The sequence below is a fragment of the Blastomyces dermatitidis genome (genome assembly GCF_000003525.1).
Source record: "Blastomyces dermatitidis ER-3 genomic scaffold supercont1.9, whole genome shotgun sequence".
In the NCBI taxonomy this organism is placed as follows: domain Eukaryota; kingdom Fungi; phylum Ascomycota; class Eurotiomycetes; order Onygenales; family Ajellomycetaceae; genus Blastomyces; species Blastomyces dermatitidis.
Genome location: NW_025544782.1, coordinates 3,189,014 through 3,208,013, shown reverse-complemented (window position 1 = coordinate 3,208,013; position 19,000 = coordinate 3,189,014). Strand labels below are relative to the sequence as shown.

The following is a 19,000-nucleotide window of genomic DNA, read 5'->3' as shown; positions in this document are numbered from 1 at the left end:
ATTAGAATGACACAACAGTCTGTCTATGAAAATGAGGAAGAATATGAGCACTTCCCTTCTCATCACAATTGATGAGCTGAGACAAGAATTCCAGCTATCTGAGAGAGAAGTCTGAATGAAAGCTTAAGAACTGTGTTTCTTCTTTAAGAAGTCAGATGAGCTGCTATTGACACTGTATATCTTACAGAAGATTAACTTACTGTAAGCTGTCTCAATCTCTGACTCTGTGATGATGAAGAGACTTCTATGAGAAGAATTGAAGTTGAACCTATCTCTGATCATATCTCTTGTTCTCACTAAGCATCTGAATAACTTCTAAAGAAGAATTAGAGACAATGAGTTAACTGTTCAATACACTTGAACTGATTGAAGAACTCAATTCACTGAATATATACAAGACTTCAGACAATTTGATCAAAATAATGACTGCCACTCTTATCAGACTCTCTTGACCAGGTCATATATGAAAACTATCAAGTCATCTGTGCCTGCTGCAGATCTCACAGCAACTCCCCCCGCAAGTGCCTCTGCAGCAAGCAGGCTGCTGATTAGATGTGCAGAGGACAAATCATCAGCACCCGCGACAGGGTGCTATGTATGCGGGGGCTCTCATTACATCAACTGCTGCCTCAGGAAAGAGAATCTAGTAAATCAAGTTAAATGAAAGAGTGATAGAGAAGAGAATAATAATCTATTATAACTAGATCTCAGTCTAGATTCTGACAGTGAGTTGAAAAAATAGACAACAAGTCAGATACTGAGAGGCCTGTCTTGTTCACAGACACTCTCTCAGACAATTATCTGAGTATGTTTAACACTGATATATATACTATCACAGTATGTAATGTCTCTATAAGTGATTGAGAACATGTTAGCAGACTGCAGTACTTACTCTACATCTTTCTTATTATTTTCATTGATACACTCTGAGGCGATCTCTCAGTTTGCATTGATACAGGTGCGGGTATATCACTTATTGATGCAGTGATAGCAAGCTTATTCTTCTCTCAATATTAGCTGACTGCTCTGTCACATGACTGATATGTGCACATTTAAGAAGTTGATTCAGATACAAATGAATTGAACCTATTCATATCAATAGCTCTCACTCTAAAGACAGATGATAAGGCTCTTTTCCATCTGAAGAGTGAATTTCACCTGATGTGATATCTCAGATGCAATATGATTATAGCAAATGATATATTATTATCAGCAAGAGCCATCATCAATGTGTCAGGTCACGTGATCTGGCTTACTAATCCTTTCATCATAGAACTTTCCACAAAGCTAGCAACCTTTCAATCATACAAGCTTTACACCTTTCACAGGTTATGAGACCCGTTTTGTGCAAAAATCACTGCCAATTCGGAATTCCTTGTCAATATAATCTATTTGAACTACTGCTTCATTTGATACACTCATCAGAAGTTAAAATCATCTTATTCTATCAGTATTGATGCATTTGAGATCTTGATGATCAATAATACTACTGCTCACTTAAAAAAGAGGCTTGCAGAAAACACACCACATTTGTAAAAAAGCAAGAAAAAGAGAATAATATTGACAAGAATTCAATAAATGAATACAAAGATGGTGAATTCAACATGATCCTGCTCTCATACACATTCACAATCTCATGTTCTTTCCACTGAGTCAGTTGGAGTTGATGATGATTCTTCACACTCATGCTCTGCCAGTGAACATTCTCCTGAAGCCTTTGAAAGCTTCATTGTCGAAACACTCTCTTGAATAATCATACAGCTGACAACCGCTCCACCACGAACTCGCTCGATTTTTCGAATAAGAACCCGCCGATAGATCCATCGAAAAGCCCTCGATCATACGAGCATTCTGACCCCATCGCCGACCGCATACCCTGTGTGGTGGTGGAGTTATCCAGCCAAACGTGAACCGGATGTTGTTCGAAACTCCTGTGTGGGAGTATCCCCCGTTCTCCCCTACCACACCACAACCCCGGGCCAAAGTGCCATACAAATTGTAAGGTGAAGAGACCTAGCCATATGCACCAATCTTCTCGATTTTGGAAGATCCCCAATCTGTAGTTGTGGAGATATCTGAGGAGCGACCTCCGCGAAAACCCTGTCCATCTTTGATGTTCCAAAACACCAACGCCAAGTCCCACTGTTGTACCGCCCTTCCTAATCTGGCCCATCCCCGGCAGAAAAATACAAAAAGATACCTCGGCGATAATATCAAGCACATAACCAACAGCCACTTCTGAAGTGCAACCTCCGCGGTCTGTCTTCAGTGTATCTGGACATCAACGCCAAGTCTCGCCCTCGTACCACCCCTCTCAATCTGGCCCATCCCCGACAGAAAAGTACAAAAAGATACCTCAGCAACTGTACTCAATACATAATCGGCAGACATGACAACTATAAAATCAGTATATCTCAAGGTCTGACTGAGCCTTTGATCCCTGTACAGTGAGATATATTAAATCTAGTTTTAATACCTCAATATTCAATAGATTCTGCAAGGGATTGAGAACAGTAACACTAGGTTTCTATTGAATTTGAGAATTAACTCTATATTGATATAATCATTGACAAAGTCTTCTATTTTGAGATATAAATAACCAGTTTCTCTACATCCCGCTGATAATATTTATATTATCATATAGAAACAGACTTATATTCTCTATAATATCAAGACTCTGAGAAGGGAAAGTCTTGATAGAGAGTATACAGTAGTGCATATCTTAGCAGTTTCTATCTCATTCTTCTGCAGCAGTTAATGCAAAAAAAAAAATTTTAGAAATAGTTTTTTACTTCTCTTGAAAAAGTAAGGTGTTTTTCTCTGAGTTTTACACAATATTCTTACAAAGAATTAAAAACAGAGTTATTTTCTGTCATAATTTCATATTCTTTTAAGTAAGAATTACTTTTTCAGTGGCTGAAGAGCTTTCATTAATACTTAATTCTTTTTTACACTCTTTATTAACTGATTTGAGTTGCACACCTGTTGTGTGAGAAGAATTGGATAATTTAGAATAAAATTGAATAGTTTTAATCAATTTCTCTTCAAAAAATTGATTTATTTTTTGTCAGTTTTTCTCTCAAAAACTATCATATCATCTGATTTACTATCAATTGATATCATACTTTTCCTCACTGTATCCCAAGAAAGAGATTGTAAAGATTTTATTGATTTATCTTAAAAATCAATTTTAGTTTATTAGATTCTCTTCAAAAATCTAACCTAGTTACTGAACTAGTGTGAAAAAAATCAGGTGTTTTATACACAAAAGTCTGCGATTCTTCTTTTGAAATAGTCTGACCAACTTTTCAATTGAAAACAGACTTAGAAACCTCTTAATTGAAACAGTCTGACCAACTTTTCAATTCAAAAGAGTTTAATAAATATCTCAATTGAATTAGTCTGATCAACTTTTCATTGAGTAAGAACAATGAGTTCAAAAGTACACTCAGTTGATGTGAAAAAAGATGCTTTCTCAAATGCTATTCCTGAGATTGAAATTCTGAAGAGAAGAAAGAAAGAAGAGATAGAGAAACAACAAGTTCTTGAAATACAGGAACTTGAAAAAGCAAGTAAAATTCTTAGAAAGCAGTGTCTAAGTGAGATGAATGAAGAAGTTCTGTTAATTCTTCATACTCAGGCTAGACAACTACAGAAAGTGATCAAGTTCAAACTTGGAATTTCAAATACAGTTCAAAAAACTTTGAAAATTTCTAATACAATCACTGACTCTTTAGTTTGCTCTTCTTTCTTTTCTACTTCTTCTTCTTCTCCTTCTTTGAATCAGAAGAAAACATATGCTCAAGCAGCTGAATCTGCTGTCTCTAAACCTGCTGTCTCTAAACCTGCTGTCTCAAAACCTGCTCAAAATCCTGAGAAAACTGAGAAGAATACTGCTCATGCCTCTATTCATAGAAAAGTGAAAAAGAAAATGCAAAAAGAGAAAAACTTTCAAATCTTCAGAAATAGAAGACTTATTCTCAAAGTCTCAAACCAGGACATTCTGCAAAGAAACAAGCTAAACTCAAATCTCATTTTCAGAATCAGAAATGAAATTAATCAGCAGTTCTTTTCTCAGTTGATGACTGATATTGAAGTTCAAAAACCAGTTATAGCTTCAATTGAATCATCATTCTTTGAAAACTTCATCATTCTGACTACAATGCCTGAATTCAGTGCTGAATTCCTTATTCAGAATGAGAATCTCTGAAAGTCAGCAGTAGAATCTTTGTTAAACACAACAATTCTATCTGAAAGAGATGAAAAGTGAGACAAATTCATTCTTCATGATATTCCAGTTGAAATTTTTGACTGTGAAGAAGGAATGCTACTTCTCAAAAATGAATTGAAAGAATACAACTCTATTCAACTGAGAAAGGAGCCTGTATAGCTAAATTCAATTGAGTTCAGACAAAGCAGTAGAAATGCCTCTGTTCTAGTATATATAAAAACACTTGAACAGTCAAAGATCTCTGAAGTAAGAGTAGCAGGTTTGAAAATGAGAGTTCATGAATACAAAGACTCAAGGATGAATCTCAAAGCTCAAACACAGTGTTCAAACTGTCAAAGATATGAATACTTTGCAATCTCATGTTTTAGAGACTCAAAATGTGCATTCTGTGCCAGAGATCACAAAACTAGTGAGCATAAATGTGAAACATGCTCAAAAAGAGATGAAATTTGTCAATATACTCTGCTTAAGTGCTCTAATTGCAAAGAAAAACATGCATCTAGCTCAAAAGAATGTATGTTTGCTCCTAGAACTCAAAAGAACTGGAGAAAAGATGAAGCTCAAAGTCAATCTAGAACTGAAGAGAAGAGTCAAGCCAGTAAACTCACAACTGCAAGCTCAAAAAGAAGAAACTCTCAACTATCTAAGTCTTCAAACTTCAACTCTTCAGCTAAATGTAAGCAGAACTTGAATTCTCAAACTTCTGTTAAGATTAGAGAATTGAGAAATGACTCTGATGATAAACTAGATATAATGCAAGCAGTTGAGATTTCTACTTTTCAGAACAGTTATAATCTACTATCTGATAATAGTGATTAGATTCTACTCTACTCTCTTTTAGTATGAATATACAACAAAAACAATAAAAAAAGTTTAAAAACTCTTCAAAAATCACATTTATTCAAAATAATGTGAATAGAAACTCAAATTGTATTTATTCTTGTCTTCAAATTGCATTTGAATAAAAAGTTAATTTTATACTGCTTCAGGAGCCGAATTTTGATGCTGAGCAAAAATATGTTATTTCTCATTCAAGCTACTACTGCTTTTTACCTCAAAAGTCTGAGATAAAGTCAAGAGTAGTGATCTATGGAAGAAAGAGATCAAGATATCAATTTAATCTAAGATTTGATATCATGTCTGACCCTGATATTCTGGTGGGTGATATTATAGATAAAGAAAATAAGTTTGATACTATACAGCTCATAAATATCTATAATGAAAAGCCATTGAAGGAAAATAACAATATCTGAACAATTGATAGAGAATTTCTGAACATAACTTCATCAAGAAACTCTATAATTGCAGGAGATTTCAATGCACATCATCCCTGGTGAAATTCAGAATGCAAGAGAGCAGTGAGAGCTGATAATCTGGTTGAATGAACCTTTGAGCATTCAATAGATTTGGTTAATAAGTCTGATCAACAAACATTCTTTAGAAAAGGCATGAAACAGAAGTCTATTATAGATCTAATCTTCATGTCACAAAATCTAATGAAAAGAAGACTTGTAAACTGGTTTATTGATTCAAATGAGACATCAGAATCAGGTCATGAGATTATTCAATTTGATATTGAACTGAGTGAAAAACAAATGAGTGAAAATCCTCTTCTTTCTAATCAGTATAACTTTGAAAAAGCTGATTGAAAAGCAGTTGAAGAAAGCATAAAACTGCTAAAATCTGAAAGACAGAATGAGCTATATTGAAATTCTGGTCAAGATATCTCAAATGAAATGCTTGAGAATAGAGTGAAGCTTATTACATCTATTATTCTAACAAGTGTTAGAGATAATATTTCAAAAAGAAAATCTTCTGAGTATTCAAAACCTTGATGAAATGAGAATATCTCATCTAAAAGGAAAGAATTAGCTACTGCTAGAAGAGATTGAAAAAATGATGTAATATCTGATGAAGAGTTCAAAGCTGTCAGAAATGAATATTTTTCAGATATCAAAAGAGCTAAAACAGACTGCTGGAATAAATTTCTTGAAGAAGCACAAGAGAAGGAAATTTTTAAAGCTTTTAACTATACTAAAACAAGAAGTGTAGCAAAACTTCCAGTCTTAGAATATGAGTTTCAGAATGAATCATATACAGCAAACTCTTTTGAGGAAAAATGTCAAGCTTTCATGAGAATTCTCTTTCAGAACTCATCAGACTCAGATTCAGATTCAGAGAAAGAGAATATATCACTTCTCAACTACATTGATGAAAATGACTGGGAATGGCCTGATCTTACACAAGATGAATTAGAGTCAGCTATCTTCTCAAGTTCTGTTAAAACTGCTGCAGGTCCTGATTCAATTAATCACTTGATTATTCAAAATACATATTCCTACTTAAAGAATGAATATTTTGAGCTCTTTTTCAATCTCTTGAAAAATGAATATTATTCTGAATGCTGGAGAGAAGCCACTGGAGTGATTCTTGCAAAACCTAATAGAAAAACTTCAATTCCTAAGTCATATAGAGTAATATCTCTATTGAACTGTTTAGAAAAGGTTTTAGAAAAGATAATAGCTACTTGAATATCTTTTATAAGCTCTATAGATGATTCTCTTTTATTCAGTGAATAAATGAGAGGTAGAAAACAGTGTTCTGCAATTGACACTGTTCTCTCAGTTGTTTATAATATTCAAATAGCAAAGTATGAGAGTCTGGTCTCAACTGCAGTTTTTATTGATATAAAGAGAGCATTTGATCATGTTTCAAAGTCAAAGTTAATTCAGACATTGAAGATATTAAAACTGCCACTTTCTCTAATAAAATGAGTTAACTGTTTTATGTCTAAAAGAATTATACAACTCTTCTTTAATGGAATGAAACAAGACAAGACTGAGATAAAAATAGAAGTATCACAGAGATCTCCAATCTCACTCATTTTATTTGCAATATACACTGCATATCTATTTAAAAATAGAAATATGAGAATAGTGTGATCTCTGAGTTATGTGGATGATATTGGTCTAGTCTACAGCTCAAAAACTATCAAAGAGAATTTGAAAGTAATTGAAGAAGCTGCAAAGGAAATCTTTGTTAGAGCAGATATCAATCAAATTCAATTTAATATGGATAAAACTGAGTTAATTCATTTCTTTTCTAGACTCAATGAGAAAGAACTATCTCTAACTCTTTTAAATAGAGAGATTAAACCCAGTGTAAATGTCAAATGATTAGAAGTATGATTAAACTCCAAGTTGAATTTTAAATATCACATTCAACAAAGAACTGTCAAGGCAGAAAGACTATTAAACAACATAATCAGACTATCAAATACAGAGAGAGGTCTATCCTTCCAGGCTATGAGACAGTTATATATAGCCTGTATTACATCAGTAGCTGATTATGGAGTTCAAGTTTGATGGAATAATCAAGGGAATTTCACTGAACTCTTTCAAAGTCTGCAAAACAGAGCCTTGAGAAGAATTCTGAAAGCATTCAAATCATCTTCTATTAAAGCAATGGAAATTGAAGCTTCAATTCCTCCTTCTGCTATTAGATTTGAAAAGGCCTGTATGAACTATGCTCTGAGAGTTGTAAAGATGAGCTTAAATCATATAATCAGAGAAAGAGTCTCTTCTTCATTTCCATCAATTAACTCTGGAAATGAACTGAATTGAAATAGATTTCTTGATTGAAATGAAAATAATTCTTCAAAGAAAATGTCTTCTCAACTGTACAGACTATGCTCTCTGATTAAAAATCAATTTTCTTCTTTAAATATTGAAAAAGTTGATCATGAGAAGTTATCTCTCTGGAGAGAAAAGCTTGAATCTCTTATAGACTTACAAATAAGTGAACTATTAAAAGAGAAAGAATATGAACAGCATTTGAAGAGAATTTCTACAATCAATATAAAAGACTCTATTCTGGTTTATTCAGATGGCTCAAAAAATGAGAACTTGAATAGATTAGGCGCAGGCATTGCTTATACTGAAGATAATATTAATTTTATCTCAGATTTCTGGAATCTAGGCTCTGAATGTGAAGTCTTTGATGCTGAACTATTTGCAATAGTGAAAGCTTTCAAACTCATTGAAATAAAATCTCATAAAAGAGGAAATTGTTTGAAAGAGATATGAATATTCTCTGATAGTCAAGCTGCTTTAAAAAGACTTAGAAATAGTCAGATTTATAATGATCAAATGAATCTTGAACTGATCTTAAACTCTGTTTTGAAAATTCAAAAGAGAAGAATATCAAAGCTGATAATTTATCTGCACTGGGTTCCTGCTCACATGAATATTCATGGTAATGAATTGGCTGATTCAGCTGCAAAAAAGGGTGCAGAATTAAGCAGATCTATTCAAAAAATTGTGTCCTGGTCTTTTATAAAGAGAAAAATAAAAGAATCTTGTTTAGACAAGTGGAATGAAAGCTGGCAGAAACAAAAGAAGAGTATACATTATTCAAGATTTGAAACAAAACCCAAGTGGAAATCTTGTTCAATTAAATGTAAAAAGAAAATATTCTCATCTATAATACAGCTGAAACTAGGACATGGCTATTTCAAATCTTATATACAAAGATTTGATGATAGATTTGACTCAATAGAATGCTCATTCTGCAATACAAATGAGAATCCTGAGTATATTGTAATGCACTGTGCATTATACAATAGTCTCAGAGCCAGATTGAAAGAGAAGTATGATCTAAATCAATTAAATATAAGATTCTTATTCTCAACTGAGACAGGAATTAAATACTTAATAGACTTTCTATCAGAAACTCAAGCAGCTACAAGAAAATGACTAAATTCAGAATTATCTGAGTATGAAGAGGAGGAAATTAATCAGATATAGTCTGTTAAAACAGCTATACACTCTCTTTTAATAATTTGTTTTGTTATAGTCTCTCTTTACTTTATCTTTTTCTTTATCTTTTTCTTTCAATTTCTTTCTATCTATTTATTTAATGTGTCTATCTTTGAGACTGTGTTCTTTTTCTCTTTTCTTTTGTCATGATATTGTCAAATGATTTCAAAGTATCAAAAGATGTTAAAACACTGCAATTTGTAAACAGTTTTTGTATTCTGGGCTGGAATTTTCTGATTTTGCATATCTGAAATTGATGAATGTATAATAGTTAACTTTACAGACATAGAAAAAACCCTGAGAACTAAAGTTCTCAGGTAGATGTCATAGTCTCTGACTGCATACATCTATAATTGAAGAATAATAATAATAATAACACTCTCTTGATTCAAAGCTGGTTTGAATACAGCTTCTGACACGGTCAGGCCGGCCCCCCGATCTACTCGACAGCTTGATGAAGCTGGTTCTCATGAATTCAACAGTTCGGGTGAGGCAATATCAGACCAACAGATGGAACATCTCAAGATAATGCTTGAGATGAACAAGGGGAAGCAAAGAGTCTTAGAACTCGAACTACAACTGGAAAAACTCCGTCAACAGAAATTCTCTAGAGATTGACCTCAGAATGTCAACAATCATTCTGCCATCACATCAACAGCCACATGAAATCCTAATCTCAGTGAAAGGTTGGAATTCAATCTTTATGAATCAGATAGCCGTGTTGGCAAGGCAATCTCCCAATTCAAGAAAGATGTCAAGAATACTGTGAGATCAAACAGTCTGACTGGCACATTCAATTACATCACATGAAGCATCTTCATGAAATCAAAACTGGTTGATGCACAGTGCTGATATATGATAGAGAAATGACAGACTCAGAATCCTCTACAAAGAGATGACAAATGAGCACCATTCTGGGACATCAGAAACCGGTGGCTCTACACATTCATCTCAAACTTCATGGATGCAGGTGTCAGACCATGTTTCTTCAAGTATGATGAAAATCAAATCACCTATACTCTATGAAATGTGATTGAATAGAAATACTCTGTCCTCAAAACACAGTTACACTGTGAGGCAGTTCTGAAATTCATGTCTCTTGATGGCACACAGGTCATCAATCTACACACATTCTTTGATAAGTTCTGATCCACTATCACGAAATTGAAGATGTTGAATGCTTCTCTCTCAGATGCATGAATATTTAATATCTTCTACTCAGTTCTACTCAACAATTGGAGGAATTATATTCAGAAGAAGATAGAGAAGATACAGGATTTCAAATCCACAGCTGTGGTATTGAATGTTGATCTTCTCATGAAGGAAATTCATTCACAGCTTGATTCTTCAAAAGATAAAAAGAATCTGCAGAATATAGATTCTGCGGCTAATTCAGCTACAATAGCTACAACAGCTACAACAGCTACAACAGCCACACCGACTATCAACAACAATACATCGAATTCGGCCTGTGGAGGCCGTACTGAACATGATCATGATAGTACTCAAAAGAGCTTCTGAAACCATCAAGGATCAGGAAATTCACCTATCTGTTCTGAATGTGAGAGATCTCATTTTGACATCTGTTAATTGATCAATTCAGACAGTGCTTCAGATAATTGAAGAATAAATAATACTGTGAGAATAAAGGAATTCAAGAAAAAGAAGAAAAAGAACAATAGTGAGAGTAGAACTCAACTATTCATTACAGATGAATCAGACATCTATCAGATAACAAACCTTGCAGAGGTTATCAATGTATCAGCCTGTTTTATGAAACTTCACAAGGATTCCCTCACTATATGAGATAGTGGCGCTGGATGCCACATAGCAAGTGATAGATCATGATTTTCAGAACTTATAGTAATCAATGATTCAACAGTTCAAGTAGTCAATAAGATTATTATGAAGGTTCAGAGTGTCAGCACTGTATTCATCTCAGTGAGTGAAAGATTGATAGAATTCAATCATGTATACTACATGTCAGAGCTATCTGTAAATCTGATCTTCACTGAGCTGATGAAACATCAGAGCTATATCTGCTGTGATATGCAAGTTAATGCTGAGAACTACTTTGAGTTTCTGTCATCTATCAACAGTGATATCTTCTATATTAATCTGTCTCACAATAATATTTACATTCTATTCAACAGCTCACTGACATTTCATGAGATAATGAATGACTCAATGTATGAAGCAGTAGCATATGTGGCTGTTCTGAAATCAAAGACAATCTCAACAGATTACAATCTGAACACTGAATCTTTGAAGCCTTTCAGCCGCGAGGAGGTTGAACAGTTAATTAATTCTAAGAATTCAGATACTGATTTCTTTATTATCTCATCTTTATCTTGATTATCTGCAGGTCTTTCAAAATAGCTACTGATAGATGAGTGATATCACTGACTTAATCATATCAGTGAAAACAGTATATTAAAAATGACCAGAGACCTGTGATTTGATATTATCATTATCAGTCTGAAGAAATTATCATTCTGTGCCACATGTGTTAAGACTAAACAGAAACACACTTTCTACAAGGATTTCACACCATGTCATGCCACCTGCAAGGCCTTGAAGATTTGAATGAATATATTTGATGATGATGAGACTCTTGAAACTGAGAATGATACATCATCTTACACTGGCAAGAAGCTTGCAATGATGATAACAGATGATGCTATCTATATAAGATGAATATTTCTATTGAAATGCAAGGATGAGATGTTGAGATATCTACAGATCTTTGATCAATTTATCAAGAATCTGCTGGGACATGACATTGCAATCATTCACTCAGATCATGAAGAATTGAATTCAAATACAGTTATAACATATATGCTCAGTGAAGATATAAAATGAGAGCTGACTCTCTCTCATACTTTATAGTAAGATGAAGTATTCAAACAATTGATCAGTTTGATTATTGAGAAGTTCTGATCACTATTAATAGACTCTTCAGCTCTGAAAAAGATGTGAGATGAGACAGTTATTACAGTCACAGAACTGCTTAATCTTATGTCAATCTCAACAATATTGTATAAGAACTCTGAAAATACAAAGCTGATTACACTGTATGAGGCCTGGCTTGGAGCTCTACCCTCTGCACACAGCATTCGCTGATGGGGTTGCAAAGCATTCTTGAAGATAGTTCTCAAGCCCATCAATAAGATGGCTTCCTGTTTCAAAGAGTTGATTTTTGTGAGTTATGATGATTTTATCAATTATAGATTGATGAACCTCTTCAACAGGTGTTTATACATTTCAAAAGATGTCATCTTTCAGGAGGACCTTCATCTTGCTGATTCATTGATATCAATAACACACAACCTGAAGGTTCTACTCAACGCGGCCTGTAAAGCGGCTGCAGCGATTTCTTTGATGACACCAGGCCTACTCACTGCGGCCTGTCAAGAGACTGCAGTGATTTCTGATCTATACATTGATGAGGAAATCCAACCTGAGTGTTCATTATTTCTCATACTCACTAATAATTGATGGATTGACTATGAAATCTCCGCGAGAATACCTACCTTTTTAGTGCGGAATACACTGAACTCCTCAGAACTCACAGTTGAATCTGATGACTCTTCAACATCTACAAGGAATATCACTATAGTGAGGAAATCAACAGTGAGGGAATCTTCAGTGGGGGACAGTCTTGAAGACCTACTCATCAATCCCAAGATCACTGCACTTCTGATCCCGAAAAACCTCACACGCGCAAAAGCTTCCATGGAATGAAAGTATTATTACAAGGCCTGTGTTAAAGAGATCAACTGTTTGAAACAGATAGAAGTCTGATAACTGATTAAGAGAACACCACAAATGAGTGTTCTCTGCGGCCAATGAGTATTTGACAAAAAGTTTAATAATATGAGTGATGTTATCTGCTATAAGGCCTGCTGAGTTGTCTGTGAAAATCTTCAACAGAAGAGAGTCAATTACTCAAGAATCTTTGCATCTGTTGTCTCTGCATTTATCTCATGAGCTCTCATGATGATCTCAGCATCCCGGGAATGATATGTTCTGCAGATTGATATGATGACTGCATTTTTGAATGCTCAACTGTCTGCTGATGAACAGATATATATAAATCAACTCACAGGATTCTGTGAAGACCATGATGATCTTGTGTATGAGTTGATGCAGGGACTCTACAGTCTTAAGCAAGCAGTACTCTTATAATATGAGGAGCTGCAAAAGATGCTATTGCACTCAGGCTTCTGTGTCAGTTTCTATGATGCTGGACTATTTATCCATGATGAAAGACAGATCTATATAATCATCTACATGAATGATGTCTGTCTCTACAGCCTGAAAATCGAAGATCTGGACTGGGCCAAAGCTGAAATCACTGCTAATTATGAGATCAAGAATGTAGGGGATTTCAATCACTATCTAGAAATGAAGATTAATAGAGATTCAACTTCATTGACATTGTTTCAACTTCTTTTTATAAGAAATCTTCTGAAGAAGTTCTCAATGAAGGACTGTCATTCTACATTCACTTCTATGAAGGAGAATGTCAATTTCATGAATGATGATGAGGAACTGATTGTATACACAGCAGAATTTACTCTACAGTTCTATCAATCCAGTATCAGATCTCTGCAATATCTGGTATTCAATACACATTCTGATATGAGCTTCGCCGCAGGATTCCTTGGACAATTCAGCTCTCAGCCTACATCAAAGAACTGGGCTGCATACAAGCGTACACTCTGATATCTACAGGGTTCAATCAATGAGGGTATAACCTATCACAGAGGTGCCGAAATTGAACCTGTAGCATATGCAGATGCCGATTGGGCTGGTAGGGATCCAGGATCTCATTCAACCACCGGTTATATTATCTACATGGCAGGTGGTCCCGTTGCATGGCGGAGCTGCCGGCAAACAGGGGTCTCCAAGTCATCAACAGAGGCCGAATACATTGCATTCTCTGAGGCCGCATATGAGCTTGTCTGTCTCTGAGAGCTTCTAGAAGACGCTGAATTCATCCCATCCTGCCTCAACAATCTGAATGCCGATGATCATCTCATTCCCACCACAGTCAATGGTCTGGCTTATACAATTCATGTCAATAATAAGTCTGCTATAGAGCTATCCTCTTCTGAAGCAATTTCACACCACTTGAAGCATATAGAGGTCTGTTTCTACATTCTTTGAGATCTTGTCTGCAAGAATAAGATATCTATCTGATATGTTTCATCTGTCAAGAACATGGCAGATGAGCTTACTAAATCACTTGAAACATTGAAATATACATGTTGAAAGGAGATTATGAAGATGAAGGAATAGAGGGATAAAAAATGATATATATCATGACTGGTTTTTCATTACTTCACATTTTCCAGTCATTTTTTGTACCTGTACTTGATTTGAAGGCGAATTTTGTATATAGCATCATGTATAGTTACTCTGGTGAGTGAGGGTGTCAGGTCACATGATCTGGCTTACTAATCCTTCCATCATATACCTTCTCACAAAGCTAGCAATCTTTCAATCACACAAGCTTTACACCTTCCACACAATGTTCATGATAAGTGTATTATATTTCATGAAAAATATGCTATAAATGTCAAGATTATCAGAGACACTATCTGTGTGAGTAGAAATCCTTCTCTGCTATGAAAGTAAAAAAGAATCATTATCTGCTTCGCGGATGCTAATATTGTCAATAATAATTCAATTGAGAAGTTGCCTCTATTTTCTATCTCACACATGGAATTATTTCTATTGACAGACACAGAAGATCATGATAATCCTCTTCAGATTCTCACAGTGAATGCCCTTGCTGAGTGAGTCAAAGTACAGATATCAGATCACTGAGCAGCAGGCGATTATAAGACAATTCAGAAGATCATTGATTAACATCACAAACTTTTTGATCTCAATCTGAGATTATTTTCAGACAATGTGAAGATGCTGCTACAGTTCATTAATGAAGATGATTTTTCCAGACTGAAGCAGTAACTATACTCTCTCTCATGAAGAGATTGAGAAGCAGCTGATCAAATCTTGAACTCACTTATTCAAAATGAGAGAATTGAGAGAGTTTCTCTTGAGATCAAGAACTCTATCACTTTCCCTGCATTTGTGATCTGATATAAAGAGAAACCATGTGTGATTGTGAACTTGCAGAAGATCAATCTATGATTGCTTTTAAATGTGTATTCTTTACTGACACAGCAGAATGTTCTGCAGTTATTGAGTGATTTCATAGTGTTCTTATCAATGAATATCTGTCAAGACTTCTTTCAACAGCTTATAGAAGATTCTGATCACTTCAAAATCATCTTCATCACACTGCACTGAGAACTTGAACACTTTACAGTTACTACAATAGGATTGACAATCTCACCTGGATTCTTCCAGCAATATATGAAAGAGATACTGGCACAATTCTTGTGATGATTTGTCTTGATCTATGTTGATGACATCATCATCTTCTCATGTTTGCTAAATAATCATCTTCATCACATGCAGGCAGTATTCACTGTTCTCAAGGTGTCTGAAGTGATGATATTCTTATTCAAATGTCATTTCATCTACCTCTCTGTGTGTTTACTGGGCCATTATGTTGACTGACTGAGAATATTCACTCAGAAGAAGAAGATAGCTGCTATTACAAACCTGGTCTTCTCTATAATTCTCAGAGAGTTGAAGAGAGTTGTCAGTCTCTTCAACTACTACTGTGACTTCATGAACTTCTACACAGATAAGATAGAAGCACTGAAAACACTCAAGACCAGGATGCTGTGCAACAGCCTCTGAACAGGTCAGAAAAGAGCATTGTACACAGTAAGGACCAAATTGATTGAGTTTGAAGCATCCCCGCAATTTCAAGCTCTACTCACAGAGGCTCAACTTTCCTTCAATACTATCAAACAGGCCTTAATGAACACTCTCATGAGAGTATATTCTGACTTCAAGCAACTGTTCATCATGTATGTGAATTCTAGTAAACAGTGTGGGATAGGGATCGCGCTGCATCAGGTGGGCACTGATGAGATTGAGAGACTCATTCTATTTCTATCGCGATGATTGAACCCGGCAGAGAGACAGTATTGAGTGACCGAATTAGAGTGCTTGAGATTGATGTGAGCCCTGAAAAAGCTTTCTCAATACCTCAACAGTGAATTCATTGTTGTGACTGATTACATTGCACTTATATTCACTCTTCAGTCACCTGTCACAGGTCATCAGAGTAATTGATTGATGAATTGAGCTCTGACCCTTAGCATGTATATTCCGCGCATGAAAATCTGCTATTGTAAAGACACTTCACATCACAATGTTAATACTCTCTTCTGATTACACACTCTCACAGACAATTCTGAAGAGATTCCTCAAGATAATTAAGAAAAGATATGTCAAGCACTTGCTCAGCAAGCTGATGAAATCAAGAATGAGTTTATCACTGCTGTATTCAACATAGGCCTCACTCTCTCAAATGATATTAAAGATCAATTGTGTAAGAACCTACCAGCTGATTCAATCTTGAGAAAGATCTATCATAAAGTGATGTGAGAGAGAAAATATCATTCATTCACACTTCAAGACAGTCTTCTATTCTTTGTCAACAACTGTCTCTGTATTACACAGACCTTAGCAGGAGATCTCATCTGCATGTGTCACAATGCTGCTGAACACCCAGGTCTTCATTAAACAGAAGACATTGTGCACTGATTCTTCTTCTTATCTCACACTTGTAAACAGATTCTCAATTGCATCTCACATTGTCTTAATTATCAACTATCTAAGCCGTCAAATCACTCTCAGTGAGGGAAATCACATTCCATCTCATCTCTGAAAGAATCATTTGAGATTCTATCAATCAATTTCATTACAGAATTGCTGATAAGCGACAGCTGTGACACAATACTGACAGTTACAGACAAATTCTTGAAAGCTGTCATTCTGATTACTGAGTAAGAGAAATGAAATGCTCTGAGATAGATGAAAGAGTTCTACAGAGAAGTAGTCTGTCACTGACAGCTCTCACTGATTATTATCTCAGATAGAGATTTCAAATTCATATCATAATTTTGAAAGAGCATTCTTCAACAGATGAGAATCAAGAGCTGAATGACAACTATCTACAATTCTCATTCAAATGATCAGAGTGAGTGAATCAATCTCACTGTTAAAATCACCTTGCAAGCGCTTCTCATAGACAAGTACAAATCATCTTGAAGAACTCTACTCAACCAGGTGAAAAGAGTCCTGAACTCAGTAGCTGCTCATTCAGTGATAGTCTCCTCATTTGAATTGCTCACAGAAGTCAAGTCAAGATGACTGTCACTGAGAGATAAAGAAGCCTCAGCAGATGCAGCTGAATTCATCACAGTTCATAACACTGTACAGTGAGACATTCTAGATTTATACACTCTCACAAAGATTAAAATGGTGGAATTCTTCAACCACTCTCACACTCAATCAGTTATCAAGATGAGTGACTTTGTCTTCCTTAACCTGGCCTGCAAGAATGAAAAAGAATATACTGTTCAAGAATCTTCAAAGATCTTATCTCTGCGGACTGGCCTGTTTGAGATTGTTGTAAAAGTCTTCAATGTTGTCTTCTGTCTACTACTTTCTCTCAAGTGATGCATGCACTCTGTCATTTCTATCATTCATTTGAAAAAAACACTTCTACATTCTGCAGACCTCAAACATCCATTTCCAGAGTCAGTCATTGTGACTAATCAGTCTCAATTTGAAATTGAAAAGATCATCAGCAAATGCACAGAGAGGGGAAAAACATATCTTCAGATCAAGTGAAGAGAATATGAAGACCTGATCTGAGAACCTCTTAACATGATTGTGAAGAATACTTCAGATCTTGTCAAAGTCTTCATGATCAAGAGGCCTCGCGGGCGATCACATCAAGTCTAAGAGAGATGAGCAAGAAAGAGAATGTCATGAGTAGAAGTAACAAGAAAAAAGAGAGAAAAAAGAAAAGAAAAGAAAATTCATTATCACTATTTTTAACTACTCACTGCAGAAGAAAAAGAAAAAAGAAGAAAACAGAATAAAGAAAAGTAAAATCAGAGATCTTCTGCTCATTACATTCATCTCAAGTCTCTCATCAATCATTCTCAAGCTCATGTTGCAGCTTCACCTTCTGTTTAGCAAGATATGTGTCTCAGAATGTAACATTCACTGACAGACTGTCATTCATGAGATCACTGAAGCATGTCTCACTAGACAGCTTGAAGAAATGATTGTTATTAATGATGTCACCTGCAGCTGAGACTATATTAGTAAATTCCCTGATCTTGTCTAACTTCTTTCAGGCAGCCTGCACGACATTCAGATTATATTTATCAAGATTAGATGACTGTCTCAACATCTTCAGATTCTGTGTCATACAGTTAATAGTCTGATCTCTGAAAGATAAAATTGATGATCACTACTCACTGCTTATCTTGATATTCTTAACCACTCTGATAGAAGTTGAACTAGCATCCTTCTCACTAATTTGAATATGCTTGATAGGTTTCAGAGTGACTGAACTCAAGATCTTTCATTTCAAGAAAGTGAGGGTCTTCTCAGCAGAGATAAAGATCAAATCATTTTCATTCACATCACTATCTTCAATAGTGTCATTTCTGTTCACACTCACAGTCTTCTCAAACCTCAGCACACTTCTCTCAAACAGCAGATTGTCAGTGTTTTTTCCAAACCTGTACTGACTATGATGATTTAAAGAACAGTGAGCATTCTTGTTATCTCACTGACAGTTGATGTAAGTATCATATCTCTGTCAAGTCTGATTGTCATCTGAAGAAGTAATTACACACTCTTCAAATCACCTGTGACTCACTGTACAAGACTGACAAGGTATGAAAGCTACTTCTTTGCGAGTTTGAAGAATAATGACATTCTGATTAGCTGAACCTTTGAAATCAACTGTTCTCAGAGTAATTAAGTCATTATTTATCAT

The 19,000-nt window shown here is 35.1% G+C and overlaps 2 protein-coding genes across 2 annotated transcripts; one reads left to right on the top strand and one right to left on the bottom strand.

Moving 5' to 3' along the window:
• Positions 1-1,753: 1,753 nt before the first annotated feature.
• BDCG_17653 (uncharacterized protein) lies at positions 1,754-2,391 on the bottom strand (the record flags this gene model as incomplete). Its single annotated transcript, XM_045426746.1, has 2 exons — positions 1,754-2,238; positions 2,307-2,391. 2 exons carry the CDS (start codon positions 2,389-2,391, stop codon positions 1,754-1,756), a joined length of 570 nt encoding a protein of 189 aa, XP_045282315.1.
• Positions 2,392-3,430: 1,039 nt separating this feature from the next.
• Positions 3,431-4,210, top strand: BDCG_17652 (uncharacterized protein; the record flags this gene model as incomplete). Its single annotated transcript, XM_045426745.1, has 2 exons — positions 3,431-3,658; positions 3,788-4,210. The coding sequence occupies 2 exons, from the start codon at positions 3,431-3,433 to the stop codon at positions 4,208-4,210; spliced, it is 651 nt and encodes a 216-aa protein (XP_045282314.1).
• Between the last annotated feature and the right edge of the window lie 14,790 nt (positions 4,211-19,000).